This window comes from Centruroides vittatus, unplaced genomic scaffold (genome assembly GCF_030686945.1).
Source record: "Centruroides vittatus isolate TY-2023 unplaced genomic scaffold, ASM3068694v2 scaffold_450, whole genome shotgun sequence".
NCBI classification, from domain to species: Eukaryota; Metazoa; Arthropoda; class Arachnida; order Scorpiones; family Buthidae; genus Centruroides; species Centruroides vittatus.
Window position 1 is genome coordinate 1,464,024 of NW_027122709.1, and position 16,901 is coordinate 1,480,924.

Sequence of the window (16,901 nt, forward strand, 5' to 3'; positions counted from 1 at the left end):
TATTGTTAAAAATTGAATTGAATAAACTGAACACGAGCACTTTCAGAATAGTTAGTACATTGCTCTTTACTTTCAATGAGTTATTTTCTGTGTTTTTACATTAATACAGTTTTGTATAATTTTCAGATTAAGTACAGAAAAAACTGCGTTTTAAAATGCAATGGAAGATATTATAACAACACTTAAGCAGAGAGCGATTTCATACTTTACATTTGTCAAATGGATACATAAAATTTAAGTATAAAATACGAGAAATTCGATTAAACTAAATAATTTATCTACATTCATTTATTTCTACATACGTCAAAATCTTTCATCCTTCAATGTCAGTAATAATTGAACAAATCGCTTTCCAAGTTTCTGCACCTACAGGAATTATATATTTTGTGCTTAATTTGAATTTTCTTTGTCCTTTGTCTCTCAATTCTATTGCAAATGAATGCTTTATTCCTAGATCTGCATATGCCCAATCCAACGATACTCCTGTGGCTGGATCTGAAATAAATTGACTCGTATTAAATTAGATTATAAATGAATATATGACACTTATATAGCATTCGTGAATACTTACATAACAACTCAATCACACTCCCGGCTGTATATTCCATACCAGTAAAATTTCTAATTGCTTCTGCCGCACGCATTCCAATTCTTTTCTTTTATCAAAAGAATATAAAAATTTAATATAACAGCAATTTTAGAATGTTCATTAAACTTTTATTCATTTATATCTTTACCATTTCGTGATATTCGTTGATTACTCGACGTTCAGAAGCCCAAGGAAATACTATGTATTGTCCGAAAGAGTGTAAAGATAAATACAATTTTACCCTACTTTTGACAGCTGTTAGAATTCTCACTATAGCCTGAGTTTCTAATTCTGACAATGCTCTTGGCCCCATATACATTGGTGAACGTGGATCGCGTTGTAATCGATCCGCTATCGAGAGAAGTTCATCTATGAATAATGTAATCCTTATAATATATAAAATGTATTATATAAAAACTCGTCATTACTTAATCTGCCGTTCCATTTGAATGGAAAATTTCTGTTCAGATCAACTCCTTGTGAATGTGATCGACTTTTGGAAAGATTTTTTCTCCACAAGCGCTAAATTATTTTTAAATTAATTTTTTTATATAAATAATGTATTTAGAATAGAATGTTTTAAGTGGAATACTTGCTTTGCGTGTAAATGTGTAAGCGTAACCATCTGGATTAGCAACGGGCATAACGTACCAGTCGTAGGTATCTAGCAATTTTGTTGCATGCTCATCATGTCCATAATAAATCAAAATCTGCACGTGATAAAAAGGATGAAATCTCATTTGTAATTAATTAGAATTGTATTAAAGTGTAAAATAAAAATTGATATACTTTAAGTATAAAATACAAAGCTGTGGATGGTGCAATCCACTCTCTTCCGTGTATTCCAGCATCGATCCAAATAATTGGTTTGTTTGCAGAAGGATTGGATGATAACTAAAGTAAATTTTTTTATGTAAAAGTATCACACAAATACATTCTAATCTTTATATTAAAACTGTAAACGATGTTCCTATAAATATTATTTTCAAGTCTTTCAAGTTTTCTTACTTTAACTAGTTTCAATTGCTTTCTAAGAAACGTAGTTCCTACAGTCTCGACGGACATTTGTCGATGAAAACGACCGGCCAGTTGGTTTAAAAATTCGTAAACCTTAAAAAAAATTACAAGTTAGGAAAAATTTACCAGGTATTATATAATAATTACTTACTTCTTCTAAGTTATGGTATTTGCGGAAGAACGAAATTAAAGATCTTTTCTGACGTACTGGTTCAGGACTGTTCAAGAATTCATTCTCTTCATCAATTAACCTGAAATTCATGTAAGTAGAAGTAATATCTTGTCTACTGATTAGCCATCAAACAAAAATTATAATTATGATCAATATTTAAATGTGTAACTCGGATGTTATAAAAGAATTTTTTTTTTCTCACTTTTGTACATCGTCAGTAAGCAGAAAAAAGTCTTTAGTATTTGCGACGAAACTTTCATTAAACTCTTGAAATCTGTGAGGAGGAATCATTATGTCTACTTGTTTTCCTACGTATCCTGGATCAGTCCAAAAATCTAGCTAAAATATACCGAAACAAATTCTATAATGTTCTATTTAAAGTAAAATGTGTTATGGAAGATTCGGAAAATCGCGGGCACCGGGCACACTAAGTCGTAAGTCATTAAGTCATATTTATAATGTGATACTTACTATCACATTATAAATATGGATAATGATGTGTTTAGAGCTATTTATTTATCTTATATCAAAATGTATAAAGTTTAACACTTTTCCAACGCTGATTACAATCAAACATGGTGATTTACTCCTGACCATGGTAACCTAAAATTGTAATTATTTAGTATTTTAGATGTTCATTGTATTTGAACTGATAATGAATGTGTATAAATAAATTATATTTAATTTATTTACATTCTTTGTCTGCAAAATTTTGACAAATATCTAGCTGTCACGGGAATACCAATCACTGCACAGTTATCTAGATTCTTTTGCTTTTATGCTTATTATACGAAAGCCAACAGATCGGTGTTTAAACTAATATAAAAAGATCTAAATTTTCTCCAACGGATATCGTTATACAAATTAAAATTTAACTTGTGGCCCGGATTTTCAAATCTCCCCTAAATGACAAGAAAAAAAATTGGTTTTACTTCTATTTCATTGTACAGATTTTGAAGGTACATCAATTCCCTTTCATTCGATGGTATAATACGAACTACACAATATCTGAAAGATTTTAATTATTACATTAGTTTTTTTTTTAAAGTCAGAAATAAGGAATCAAATAATAAATATATAGTTTACCCATCATATCTGTATGGAGGACCATCATCATCAAAGCTCTCATTATTATCAATTGCAAAGACGAAGGGAAGAAAACATGATGTAAGAAAAAGAAGTATCGTTTTCATCATAAGATATGAAATACAATATTAAAAGTTGTATCTGAAATATTCATAAACTTGTAATTATATCTAAGTATCTAGTTTTTGTCTTGGTAACTAAATATAATATTACTATATTTAATAATTTATACTGTATTTATGAATTTAGTTACATGAAAAACCACAATGACAGTACAGCGAAGGCTGATTTGTTATATCCGGAACAAACTGCCCGTGAAAAATTCCCGACCTAAACTCGAACACAGGTTTTCGAGAGAGAGAGAGAGTTAAAGAACGTTTTTAAACAATACAGAGCGTTATTGAATTATTAGTAATAGAGATTCTTTGGATAATATATCAAGGAGTAGTTAGTCACAAAAACATCAACGTACAAAAGAAAAGTTTGTCATAGATACAGAGAGCAAGGAGCCTGATTTAATTTAAAGTAACTCAAAACACAGCTTGAAGAATCATTTGGCATTGCAGTACTTCAATCTATAATAAGCAGGACTTTACATAAAACCTAATATAAATTATGTATTCCTGTCAGAAAAACAACCTTATTTTAAAAATATATAGGAAAATGAATTACAATTTGCAAAGTATTATAAAAGAAAGCTCATTTGGTACTGGAAAAACGAACTTTTTTAAGATAAAAGCAAATTTAATGTCTGCGATAGTATCAGTAAAAAGTATGTGTAGATGCATATAGGAGAAAGATAGCTTTTCAAGAATATGCAGGGAATATTTAAATATAGGGGTAGAAATTTGTTCATTTGAGGCTGTATGTCAGCAGCTGGAATAGGAAAATTGGAGGCATTTAGACAAATAATGGATAAACATGTTTAGGTCTACTTGAATTTATTAAACAATAATCTACATTAAAGTGTAGAAAACCTGAATCTGGCCAGGGATTATTACTTTCAGCAATGTAATGATCCCGAACATTGTGTTTATATTGCGCATCAATGAAATGTTCTCATATAATGTTTCTCATTTTCTACTGACTTCTCCAAAATCACCTAACATCAACCCCATAGAACATCTATAGGCAATATTTAGAACGAAACTATGACATTTTGAAATTAAAACAATGCATTAGCAGTGAACTCATAGAATATTATTACTGTTAATACTAAAAATGTGTTCATTAATATGTCGTGTGCTTATTAATTATTATTAATATGCACACTAGACGCTAGCTAATCCGGCTATTAGTAAGCGATTTGCAGGATTAGAAAGTGTCTAGTGTGTTTTTGGAAACTGGAGGTCAACTACTACTGTACACAGAAATTAATTTTTAAAGCAAATAAAATGTACTTATTAAGAGATTCGCCACTTAGTAATTTACCAAAACCAACTTTAAACGAAATTTTTCTTCTAAATTGATAAACTTACTTCTTTATCTGTTCACAAGTCTAAGATGCTTGACAATCGAAGAAGCTATACAGAGAACAGTAGAAATAATTAATTCATTTTAAATTACAAGTTAACATTATATATTAAATAATAATATTAAATATAGAAAATTTATATTTATCGTATTTTAAAAATTTATCAACGTTGTCATTTTGTTATTACAATCGGAATTACTGGCTTCTGATGAAGAGCTACCTCAAATTAGTATTAAACAACGTTCAAAAACATTGCTCTGTTTTTATAATTGCTTGTTGCTTAAAAAATATTGTGTTGTTTATTTTTAATTGTCAACTTGGACATTGCTCATTACTAGGACTTTACACTGGTGTTTAAATATTGACACAAGAATGATAATAAGTTCAGAAGAAACATATTTTCTTTATTATATCACCTGTAGAATTTTCTCTAATTACAGAGAAAATTACTGAACTTACTATCATTCTTGTGTCAATATTTAAACACCATTGTAAAGTCCTAGTAATGAGCAATATCCAAGTTGACAATTAAAAATAAATTACAAGTAAGGACTGTAAGACAATTATAAATATGTTGTTTATTTTATTGCTTAAAAAACGTTATTGTAAAATAATATTTTTAAAAATTAAATTTCCATAACACTAACAGGAATAAAGTTTTTGTTGAAAAAAAAACATCATTTTTATCGCAATCTATTGTACTTTAAAACGTATAAACATGACTGAAATGTAAGTACTGCAACAAAAAATTTGTGTGATTAATTGATTTCGGATGTTTAATTCCAAAAATGTAAATTTCAAGCGAAGTGTTAGGATAATTCCAAATTTCTATTCCTTTAATATTATTATTGCAAATTTGTTTTCATGCAGTAAAATTATAATTTAAAACATTTGAAAAACATTACAAAATATGTAAAATTTTACGAATAGATTTACCGTTTAAACAATGGAATGTATTTTAAATTTGATTTGTGTAATGTTAATACAAAAAAAATTCTGTAGTATACGAAAACTCCAGTATATACCGTTTGTTAAAATTTAATATAATTCAATCTCTAGATTGTCAGAATTTTAACTACAGTATCTTTACGTTTCGGGTTTTCAAGTAATTGTTACTTTCCTATATATTCTACACTTGTTAAAATAATACACAAATTTGATTGAAGACATACTTTTGACTTTATACAATACATAAAACTACAATTGTTCAAACTGTATGTTTGAATCAGTTATTGGACTTCTGTTCAGTGCCGTAACTAGGGCGGTGCCCAGGCACAGGACCCTGAGGAGCGCAGAAATGACCTGGACCAAGTTTTGGGTCATAGTTTTGGGACGTGGTTACAGATGCTCGCATCGGGCGCATAAAAGGTTAGTTACGGCGCTGCTTCTGTTGGTTTATCTGTAACCGTAACTTACTATCGGGACATTCCAATTTTCAACGCGAGTGTTGAGTGTCGAAACCAACAATTTGACGTTATCAACGACGTTCCAACTCGAGTACGAAGTGCTTAGTTTCCATAATTCCATTCTCAGCAAGATGGATTCCATTCTTAGCGACTTTAAGCGAACGTTAAGGTCAGTGCTGAGTCAGCGTTGAAAGTTGAAATATCCCGTATTATTTGACTTCAAATTTATGAATTTAAACAACAAAAGCCGTTTATTTAAGCTGTAGATTGCGTGACAACTATGCCTACTATGTACAGTACCACTGGTGTCTCTTGTAATATAACATAATATATCTTATTTAATATAACTAGTCAGTATTTTATTATTTAATTAATCTACCAACCTGTAGATCCGAATTATAGTTAACTTGTATAATTATTAAATTGATATAAAATGACAAAATTAAGATTATGTTATTTAATGGTGTTTTTTAACTTTTTAATCAGCGCACAGAAGTGGTAATATCGTACATCGTTTATTATTCGAGGGAAACAGAGTGAGGTCGAATTCGCAATCTCCCAGTAAAACTCTGGCTGAAGGAACAACAGTGGATAAAGATGTATTAATCGCTACCGAAATTCTTCAGCAGACGAGAAGATCGCAGATAGACGAAAATAAGACTTCAAATTGCCATAAACCATAGACTCACAATTAATTTATGAATATTGAATAACGAAGACTACTTCATTCAACTTTGGAAAATATTTGTTTCGAAGTCAAACTTTATTACCTTTGAAATAAACAAAATTATTTCTTCAAGATTTAACATTAAAGTTGAATTAAAATTTTAAATTTGTAAAATATTCTGACAAACATTGGAAATAAGATAAATTCCCAAGTAAAATGAAGTTTTAACTGTGTTGAAATGAAAGTAAATGAGTCACGAATAATTTCACTAGCGACAGGTGGCTCGTTGGTCGAGCGGTCTGATTCTCGCTTTGAGTGTGACAGGTCCCGGGTTCAATTCCCGGACGATCCCTTTGCTTCTTGATGTCTGCAATGCAGAGAGTTCTATTTTTTAACTTGGCAGCTGTTTATAGCCGGTGAAGCCGTCAAATATTCAGTTTTTTTTAGTTTCCCTTTCTTTTATATACAGGGTGTTTTTTTTAAACTGACGGTACTCAGAGACAGCTGTAGAGCAATCTAACAGCCGGACTGTCGCCAGATTTGGAAGAGTGACTAAGGACGACATCGGAAAGAGATTCAGCGAAAAAAAGTAGTACCCAAATTCGCCGGTAGGGGTGGATTTGGCGCTGTTGTAGCGAAACAGCTAACAATTTGTTGAAGGTACACAAACTGTGCTTGTTGAAAGTTCACAGGGGATTGTTGCTGGTAGTAGCAGCGTCTGGGGAGTGGCACGACAATTGGAAATGACGTCTTCGACGGTATGGCAAGTTCTGCAAAAAGTTCTCGTGGTTTATCCATACAAGATAAGCCACCTGCAAGAATTAAAACCAAAAGATCATGTTACACGGTTGACGTTTGCTCTGACATCTCTTGCCAGGATAGAGGTGGACGATGCCTGGCCGTGGATAATTCTCTGGGGAGATGAGGGCCATTTTTACCTGAATTTAGGTAAAATGTCAGAGTAAATGTCAAGCATGTAGCATGGTCGTTTGGTTTTAATTCTTGCAGGTGGCTTATATTGTATGGATATAACTTGAGAACTTTTCGCAGAACTTGTCATACCGTCGAAGGCGTCATTTCCAATTGTCGTGCCACTCCCAGGAGCTGCTACTACCAGCAACGGTCCCCTGTGAATTTTCAACAAGTGCAGTCTGTGAACCTTTAGCAAGTGCAGTCTGTGAACCTTCAACAAATTCTTAGCTGTTTCGCTACAACAGCGCCAAATCTACCCCTACCGGCGAATTTGGGTACTACTTTTTCATTCGCGGAATCTCTTTCCCATGACGCCCTTAGTCACGCTCCCAAATTTGGCGACAGTCCGGCTGTTAGATTGCTCTACAGATATCTCTGAGTACTGTCAGTTTAAAAAAAACACCCTGTATTTTCTTTCGCTATTAAACACCAGAAATGAAATATAACTTTTTGCTTCTGATAGTTATTATTATTATTATTATTATTTTTGCTTACACATATTAATCACTGCACTTAACTTATTTTTCATCACTTGAGCTAACGGAATCTTTAGCACAATTTTTTGATAATTTTCTAATATATAGTTTTCTAATATAAATGCATATAGTTTTGATTTTGAACATTATACTTACATTTTAAATTCAGTGTTTTCATTTCGAAAGCAATTTATAGGGATAATCTTTTACGAAATAATTACATCTTTGCTCTATAGGTATTTCAATTCTGTCTTTTTCAAACGCAATTCTAATATAAATCTTTCGTAATTTTATTCTATATACGTTTTTACTTTTTATGTAATCGGTAAAAAGATTTATAATTAATTGCTTTTACTGTCACACGTTTTCCATTCGTTGTGGAAACGAAATTGTCTGATTAATTTACGTAGTTTAGTATCAGTAATTCAACTTACTGATGACATTCTTATCATATGGAAAGCTGAGCCCGACATTAAGCCGTATCCCAAATCGTTTAATTGACCGATGTCGTTTAAAATAGCGAAAGAAGCGCAAATCATTATTACTAATTTTATTATCGTTATATATATATATATATATATATACATTCGTCGACAAAAATGTTACACACCTAGGTATCGGCGTGTTCCATTACTACGTGACTTGGCATATGACTATGTCTCATACAAGTTTGCAAACGGTCGGAGTGGAGTTTCGACTGCGCTCCACTTAATGCCACAAAAGGGCTTTCGAATCGCTAGGATTCCTAATTTAAGGAACGCTGTTTCATGTCAAAAAAGCCAGTTTTAGACAGCACACCAGATGGAAACTACTTTGTTCTAAACTTTATTAATTTAGTACCTATATTTTGTACAGGTGGAAACATAATGTCATTTCGACAGAACGTTTATAAATTTCTGCGGGTCAATTTGAGCATTTTGTCGGCTGGTCTAAAAGTATACCAGTTAGCAGTCTAGAAAAGTATGAAAACGGTGTACGTACACTACATTATAAGGGGCCGTCCATGAATTATGTAAGGTATTTTGGGGTGGGTGGGGGTCAAGGATATTTTTACGATTTCTTACTCAGGAGTAAAGGTAATAGATCTCGTCTTACGTAATATTCTTATTTTTATTTTTTGATCTCGTTGAGTGGTGGAGTTTTAAATTTGGTTTCAATTTGACGGTTTCTATTAAGCGTCGATGTCGACGTCTCCCGTGTTCCGAAAAGTTTCGAATTGTTACCTGAAAACAATTCAAGGGAAGACCAGTCGGTATTCATTATTTTACGTCGCTTCTTCTTGTGTTTGTTCTGTGAGGTGTTCGTTATCCGATTTGTTCGTTAACCGATTACCTATTGTATATCATCACTAAGGAACTCAGTTTACAAACGGTTCTAATCAGACTGAAAACGCCGACTGATTCAAAACATTTGATTTACAAAATTAATTCCGTTTTGAGCTCCTATTACGTATTTAATGTTATATTTACTCTCACATATTTAAATAATATGCAAATATTGCATATTTTTAATAATTTGACTGATTCAGTCGATTGTCCGTGCTAAAATCGATTGTGCCCAGACGGAACTCCTACAGCGGATTGCAAAGACAACGTTTAGACTCTGACGACGATTTATAGATGGTCTAGACCCCAGTTCAGAAATATCTCATTGCAAAGTTGGCGTTTTTCGGTTGCCACAGTTTAGACAGCGATTACAAACAAGTTATTTGACCTACTTTCTACACACCTTCAATAGCAGGTTTACACACCGTTTTACTTGAGTAGAAGTTTCCATATTCATTTGCTGGTCGCAAAGTTCGTGTATAATGGATATTGTTCATTTAATAAATCTTGTAAACGGGACGAATCGAGAAAATTATTCAACTCGACTCGTGTATTACGAGATCAGAATAACTCGTTTAAAAATCTATTCCCAAGACAAATTTCGAATTTGGTAAAAATTTTCTAAATTTAAATTTCTTCGTATTTTAAATCGTATTGGCGACGAAATTAAGCATCTAGATCAGTGGTTCTCAACCGGGTTCTCATGGACCCTAGGGGTCAGTTTAACATTACTGAGAGTCCACAGAAAAAAACGTACCGATTTGGGGGTTTACGGTGATATTCTAGCAGTCTATAGGGTAATTCTACTTCAAAACAATTGTTTTACTGAGAATTAAATTTCTACAGTGTATATATATTGGGGATTTCTTTATTAATAAAAATTCTTATAATAAACAGATGATCATAAGTAGTAGTATGTGTAACATTTGTTGATTCTTTAAATTAAAATTAAAAAATAAATCAAAAATATATAAATTGTTACAACTGAAGGTCACAACTTGAATATTTATGACACGTTGACTTATTGTAGAATTAATGAACTTATTATAGTAATATTATTGCATATGCTAAAAATAAAATAAAAAATTATCACGAAAAAATAAAGAAAAAAAGCATTTTATACGATTTTATAAGTCTACAAAACACCACCTGGACGAAAATATTTGAAACAAAGGATAAACAATACGATGCTGTCAAGTGCTGACATTTGTTGTTTATAAAAATATTTTCTGTGTTAAAAAACACCAAAGTAACGATCCATCGGTACTGTACCCTAGTGGTTTTGTCAGACAATGGCGGGTACATGCAGATCGGGACCCTAGTCAACGAAGGGTTTTAACTCTTTCCGCTCTCGATTTACTTCTTCCTCCGTTTGCTTGCCCCCAAGTTCCTCATACGCGATTTTGAATGTGTGCTTGCACGCACATTCAAAAGGTTTCCTGTATCTCCAAAAGTACAGGTGGCGTCCTTACCCTCGGGTGCTGTTCACACATGCACTCGGTATGGTGATGATACACTAGAATTGGTTTAGAGATGTCCAGATGAGAAATTTAAAGATGACTGTCTGAATACGAACATTCCAACAAGTTTAATGATTTGAGGCTGTATGTCAGACGTCTGGATTGCCGAGCGGTTAAGGTGGCAGCCTATCGCTCTGGGGGAGCCTGGTTCGAATCCGAAGGTATCGAAATATCCACACGAGTTTTTTCGGGGATTGTCCGTTCGGATACGTTGGGCCCCACCACTCGGCCACTCATTGTGGGTCTGGCCGAACTCATAATGGTCTTGCTAAAAGAGGCCGTCTTAATGTCCAGAGGGCGGGAACAGTTAAAAAAAAGGAGACTGCATGTCAACTATTGGACCCTGAAATAGATGTATTCGTAATGAGGATGTAATAACAAAAGGGTATAAGAAAAGTTTTCAATGGTTTTTGATTCTGTCAATTGAAGATCATTTTGGCAATGTTGTAGATGTTTTTCATTGTGATAATGCCACGTGCCATAGAACCAAATAAAATAAAAAATTTTTAAAGTGTAAGAGCTTGCAAATAGCCTAGATTAAAACCTTATTGAAAATTTATGGGCAAAGTTGAAAATACTGGATGATGAGATGGCATAAGTAATAAAGATGAGCTCAAAGAAGTTATCAAAACTTCCAAAACCTTTATCAAATTAATTTTCATAGTGCCAAGATGAGTAAAAGCTGTAATAAGACAAACAAAATATTAACTTATATTATTTTGCATATGATTCCATTATTATTATTGTGGTTCAAATATATATATTTTTTTCAATACCGCTTTAAGTAATACTTCATTTTTGGAAAAAATGGTTTAGTTTACCTATTTGACATTAAATTGATTAACACTTCCTAAACCAATGAACAAAATGTGTATTTTTGTTTTGCCAGAAATTGTAGAATTCCGAAAACAAAATTCAATATTTTTAATAATTTTTCCTCAAAATATTAAAAAATAAAAATTTTTAAACCGTATCTTAACTTTTTAAACAAATCCTTATCATTAGAAATATAAAAATAGTGCTAAGTGTTCTTCACACATACTTTACAGTTCTTGCTTTAGAGTTGTACAAAAATCTGCAAGAGGAATCTAAATAGTGTATAAATTTGAAGACCATTGTATTGAATAATTAAACTAATTATTTTATTGAATCAAAAAATATTAATTAAATCACAATAATTTCATGTAGGCATATCAACGTTCTCCCGTTGAATTTCCTGCTGTCAATTGTCACAATATGGAAATAAAAAAATTATCTTCCCTTCACTATTTTCTACTATCCAATCATAATAAACTCTAGTTGATGTATAAACTGCATATATCGACGAATTACCATCAGCGCGACTATTGATACTTAATAGTATCTTCTTGGGTTGAGGAAGTAATTCTCCTATTAATGGTGCGCCTAAGTCTTTCTAAAAATATATTATATATTTTATGTTAAGAAAAATAATATATTAATAAATAAAAAAATTCAATAGACAGATTTATACCGGTGCTATTGTAGGTGCTCCTGGCCAGCGAGAAACGCACAGTTCTTTATCGGAAATGACGCAATTTCTTAGTGGAATAGGTTTTTTTGCAGTCGATTTCATTAAAGTAAGAGGAAGTTCTCGTAGTAAATTATAAGCTCACGGTAGGTCTGTAAGCAGGAAATAAAAATACTCTTTAATTTCTTAATTTTTATACAGAATAAGAAAAAAGTCTACAAAAGTCTTATTTATTTGATATTGTAAAGCAGTAAGAGAAAAACAATGATTCCAGTAAACTTACAGAATTTAGTGCATCCCCATCCTGCAGTGTATACTGCTCTCCAAGCTGGTACTTCATTTAGAGTTTTATACGGAAGAAAAGCAGGTAGGATACTATCCGACTCATTTAATCGTTTTTCAAGAAATAGTAAAGCTATGTTGTCCTCTCGTAACGAAATTTTATACGAATTGTGAATGATATACTTTGAGAAATAAATTATTGTTCCTTCAGACCTATTGACGTTTCCTATTCTTCCATCCATTGACGAAACGTTTCTACTGTAAAAAATATTAATATTACAATAAAAATATATGAGAATTTTAGAGATGATGTAACTAAGATTACTTACTCAATCAAACAGCTAGCAGGTCCAATGGATAATTTTAATGAAACTAAGGAAAACATGCACTGCTATCTGAGATGGCGATTAAAATATTTTGCAATTTAGCAGGAATACGGTATGTAAAATATATATTACTCGACAATAAACTTTTATTCTTTAAATTTTAAATGATACGTACCAAAAAAGACCATCTAGAAGTGTCTGCTGGGCGACTACCAACAAGTCTACGAACTCTGTCTAAAAGTATTTCGAATAAATGCTATAAGTAATTCCTATGTTAAAACTTACTAGGAATTACTGATAAAAGTAAAACACATATATTGAAAATGTATTGAGAATTTGTGGAAAATACTATACAGCGCAGTTGAAGTTGAAAATACAGTAAATAATGTTGGAAGAAGTTATATATTTTATAAAATTTTCAGAGATAAAAAGTATTTCATAATCTATTTTATACGAGGGGTGTTCAAAAAGTATCGGAGCTTTATTTTTCCCGCGTAAACCAATGACGCGCAGGAGGCCTTCTTCGGTGGAGATGTGCAGGGGACAGTCACGCACAGTCCTGAATTTTTTCCCGCGTGTAGGAAGCGTCACTCGTTGGCAATCTGCTATGAATAAGGACGTGTAGCGAGTGGTCGTCAGTGGTTTACCCAGGAAAAATAAAAGTCCGATACTTTTTGAACGCCCCTCGTATATTATAAATTGTAACGGTAATAGATTACATAATTTTCTGAATAAAATAAAACAAAAAAGATTTACCTGATGAGCATAAAACTGAAGTTGATAGTAATACAACAAAGAAAAACTTAAAAATATATTTGAATTTAAATAAAATAAACATGTAATAATATCACCATACATTATTATTATGATGATAGTTTGTAATTTTCAGTAAACGTCAACGTCTATACGCTTTTAAATAATTGAAAAAAATATATTAAATTTGAATCTCACATGACTTTACTGCTCTTCATGTCTACAAAAAGCTGCTAAATGATTAAAATTTTTCTAAATTTGGTTTTTAGTAAACATTTTTCATTATTAATAACTGAAAAAAAAGAATAAAATAACAAAATTTATTTTTAAAGTTATTAGTCGATTCTATAATAACAGATGTAATCACGTAAACAAAAGTTTATTATTACTGAAAATTATTTTTGAATACAGATTTTATAAATAGATAATAACAAAAATAAATATGTTTACTGTAATATAGCTACTGTATAACATCTGAACCTTGCTTGATAAAGCATTTTCGTGGTCATTTTCGAATTCAATTCGTCCGTTTCCATGCAAGACAATTTCGGTCCGAAGACGAAAAAAAGTTTTAATTTGTTTTCAAGAATTATAAATGAATCTGAAAATGTGTAGTTGTTTAAAAATTATTTTAATAAATATCGAATCTTTAAACAATTATTAAATTTGGTATTAAGTTACAATTCTGAGTACAAATTCAATTGTTGAAATAACTATTATTCAGGTTAGCACATAATTTGAAACGTCATTCTAAATGCGTTAAGCTATGCATTAGACAAACAAAAAAAGTATATTGTTAATATGGTTTTTAACTCAAGTTGTCCTCCGGCTTCTGACAGATCGAATTGAAATACGGTCAATAGCTCATGACCCGGTAATTGTAATCCATAAAAAAAATCGTAAGCATCTGTAGAACAACTAGTGTTTACCGTTTTTTTAAAAAAAACAGAGGCAATAATCTCGTCTCGCACAAATTAATACAACAATTATCAAAATATAATTAATCTTACAAACATCATGTTTAATAAAATCGTTTTATAAAATCGAACAGATCATTCCTGGTAAAATTTCAGATACAAAAACAAGTGTTTCAAATAAAAAAAATAAATTATAGTTTGATAAAATAATTGTTATGTCGATCATTCTAAGACAGTTAAAACTACAATATTCTCAACGTATTAGTAACAGCAGTAAGCTATTCTCCGGGTTTGGTCTTGATCTGTAAGATACCAGAAAACAACTTAAGTTCGAAATCGTACTAACAGGGTAATACCTCTTTTCTTTTGTTTAACACATCGATTACCACGTCTAGAATAAAAATTTGATTCGTCATATAGGCAAAAATTAATCATTCACAAGAGGGATGTTTAGTCACTCAATAAATCTCATTATCTTTTGTATATTTCAGAGTGTAATTCGCTCCTTAGTCTATATCACATTTGAGCTTTTATTGTAATATTTCTGCATTCTAATTTTAAAAAACTTCAATTTCATTAACAGATCAAAAAGTTTCGCTCAGTTAATTTAACGAAAAACAATTAAAAAAAGTTACTAAATTTCACTTTTCGGTTCAAAAAACCATCACAGAATCGAAATTTTTATTCATTTTAATACAAACACAAAATACGACAATTTTAATTTTCTGAGTACATCTTACTGTTAACAATAATGTATATAAAATAAATGATCTGCGAAAATCCGTCTCCTGAAAGACAAAAAAAAAAAAAAAGTGTTCGGTTAAAAACCAAAACGTTTGATATTAAATTACGTGGCGAATAAACACTGAAACTCTCACAGTTTTTGCGAGCGGTCGGTTATTGTTCTAACGAACAGTTAAACTTTTCATTCGTCCGATTCTAACCCGATTCCGTTCTCACGCTAAATACACTTAAAACCGGGATCCATAGACAAAAAGTTTATTAAAAATTGATAATTTTACTAATTTAATAAGACTTATTATAACGCATCTGTCTAGATATATGTAATATTATAAATAATAAACAATCGAAAGATCACACCAAGAATTCTTTTTATTGTCGCAATGTCGGCTTGCAATTTTTCGTTTATTTCATTTAAAATATATGCTCTCCTCCCCAAATCAGCCCCGGTACATCATACTTTACCTTTAACGATAGAGTCATCTAGCTAACTCCTTTATAGGAAAAATTTTTCAATTGAAATAACGTTACTTCCGGTTTGCATCGGACACAGTTAGTACATAGTCGGGCTCTCCTGCTGCCCATATCGGGTCTCGTCTTTGATCAATCTAACTCCGTTCTTAAGATAAGAAAAATACCGACAGTCTACAGGTTTTTCTGATTGCAGCCCAATAAGAATCTTGTTTGCTAGTCCTATTACGTCGCCGAAATATAAGCAATTGAAAAGTGCAAAAGTTCCATAACAGCTGTATAATATTTATTTACTTATGATATTTTTTACTTATCCATTTGGCTGTGCAGACGCTCCTGGAGAAAAAACACTACTTGGTCTAGAAAGCTCAAATTTTAAACTTAAGCCTTTCTTCTTATCAGTAAGGAGCCGGCGAAACTTGCAAGTCAATAGGTGAAACTTGGCTGGTGGGTCCCATCTCTTACCTTTATCGCTTCCTAGAAAAAATTGCATCCAAACGAATGATTTTCATTCGAAATGTCGCCCAGAATAACAAAAGCTCAAATTTGTAAGCACTAAAAATAAAAATTATTCTCAGTTAAAAACAAGTGAAAAATACTCGATCCACTTTCGACTTGGAGGAGTGTACAAGTCAAAAAAGGCAAACAAATTAAACTTTCATTATTACCAATGCTATTATTGTATAAATGATATACTCCAATTGAATTTCGCCTTTCTAGTAGGCCTCATCAGTGGATACATCAAGTTAGTAATCGCTGTTTTTGTTTTATATTTAGTAACTTTTCTCAGCATGCATCAACGTTCATTCCGGTATTTGAATTAAGTACACGCGGTAATGCAAAAATGTTCAACAATTCTTTTTTCAACACAATTTTCTATTTTATATAATATTTTAGTATTTTTTATATTTATGTGACAATCAAATTCACTAGAATGCAAGAACCACGCCGATTCCATCCTTCTTAATCCGATAGCCGCCTTTATCCTCAACTGCAGCCTTCTTCCACTTTCTCCAATGTAATAATTTTGATTTCGACAAGTACATGGCATTCTGGATACAACACCCGCAATCTTAAATTGATCTCTGGGCGTATTTGTATCTTCACTATTTATGATGCTGATGACATTTGACATATTACTTTTTCGATTCGCAACTATGCATATAGAAATTCTGTAAAGATCGGTTTATATTTTTCAAACATATTTGTAACATAAGG

At 31.6% G+C, this 16,901-nt stretch overlaps 1 protein-coding gene across 1 annotated transcript; it reads right to left on the bottom strand.

The window, feature by feature from the left end:
• Positions 1-313: 313 nt before the first annotated feature.
• Positions 314-12,298, bottom strand: LOC136989199 (carboxypeptidase B-like). The gene is made up of 11 exons (XM_067287285.1): positions 12,197-12,298; positions 12,037-12,118; positions 7,060-7,223; positions 1,981-2,117; positions 1,758-1,857; positions 1,598-1,699; positions 1,379-1,483; positions 1,182-1,299; positions 738-958; positions 572-656; positions 314-495 (listed from the first exon to the last, which is right to left on the bottom strand). The coding sequence occupies exons 1-11, from the start codon at positions 12,296-12,298 to the stop codon at positions 314-316; spliced, it is 1,398 nt and encodes a 465-aa protein (XP_067143386.1).
• Positions 12,299-16,901: the final 4,603 nt, after the last annotated feature.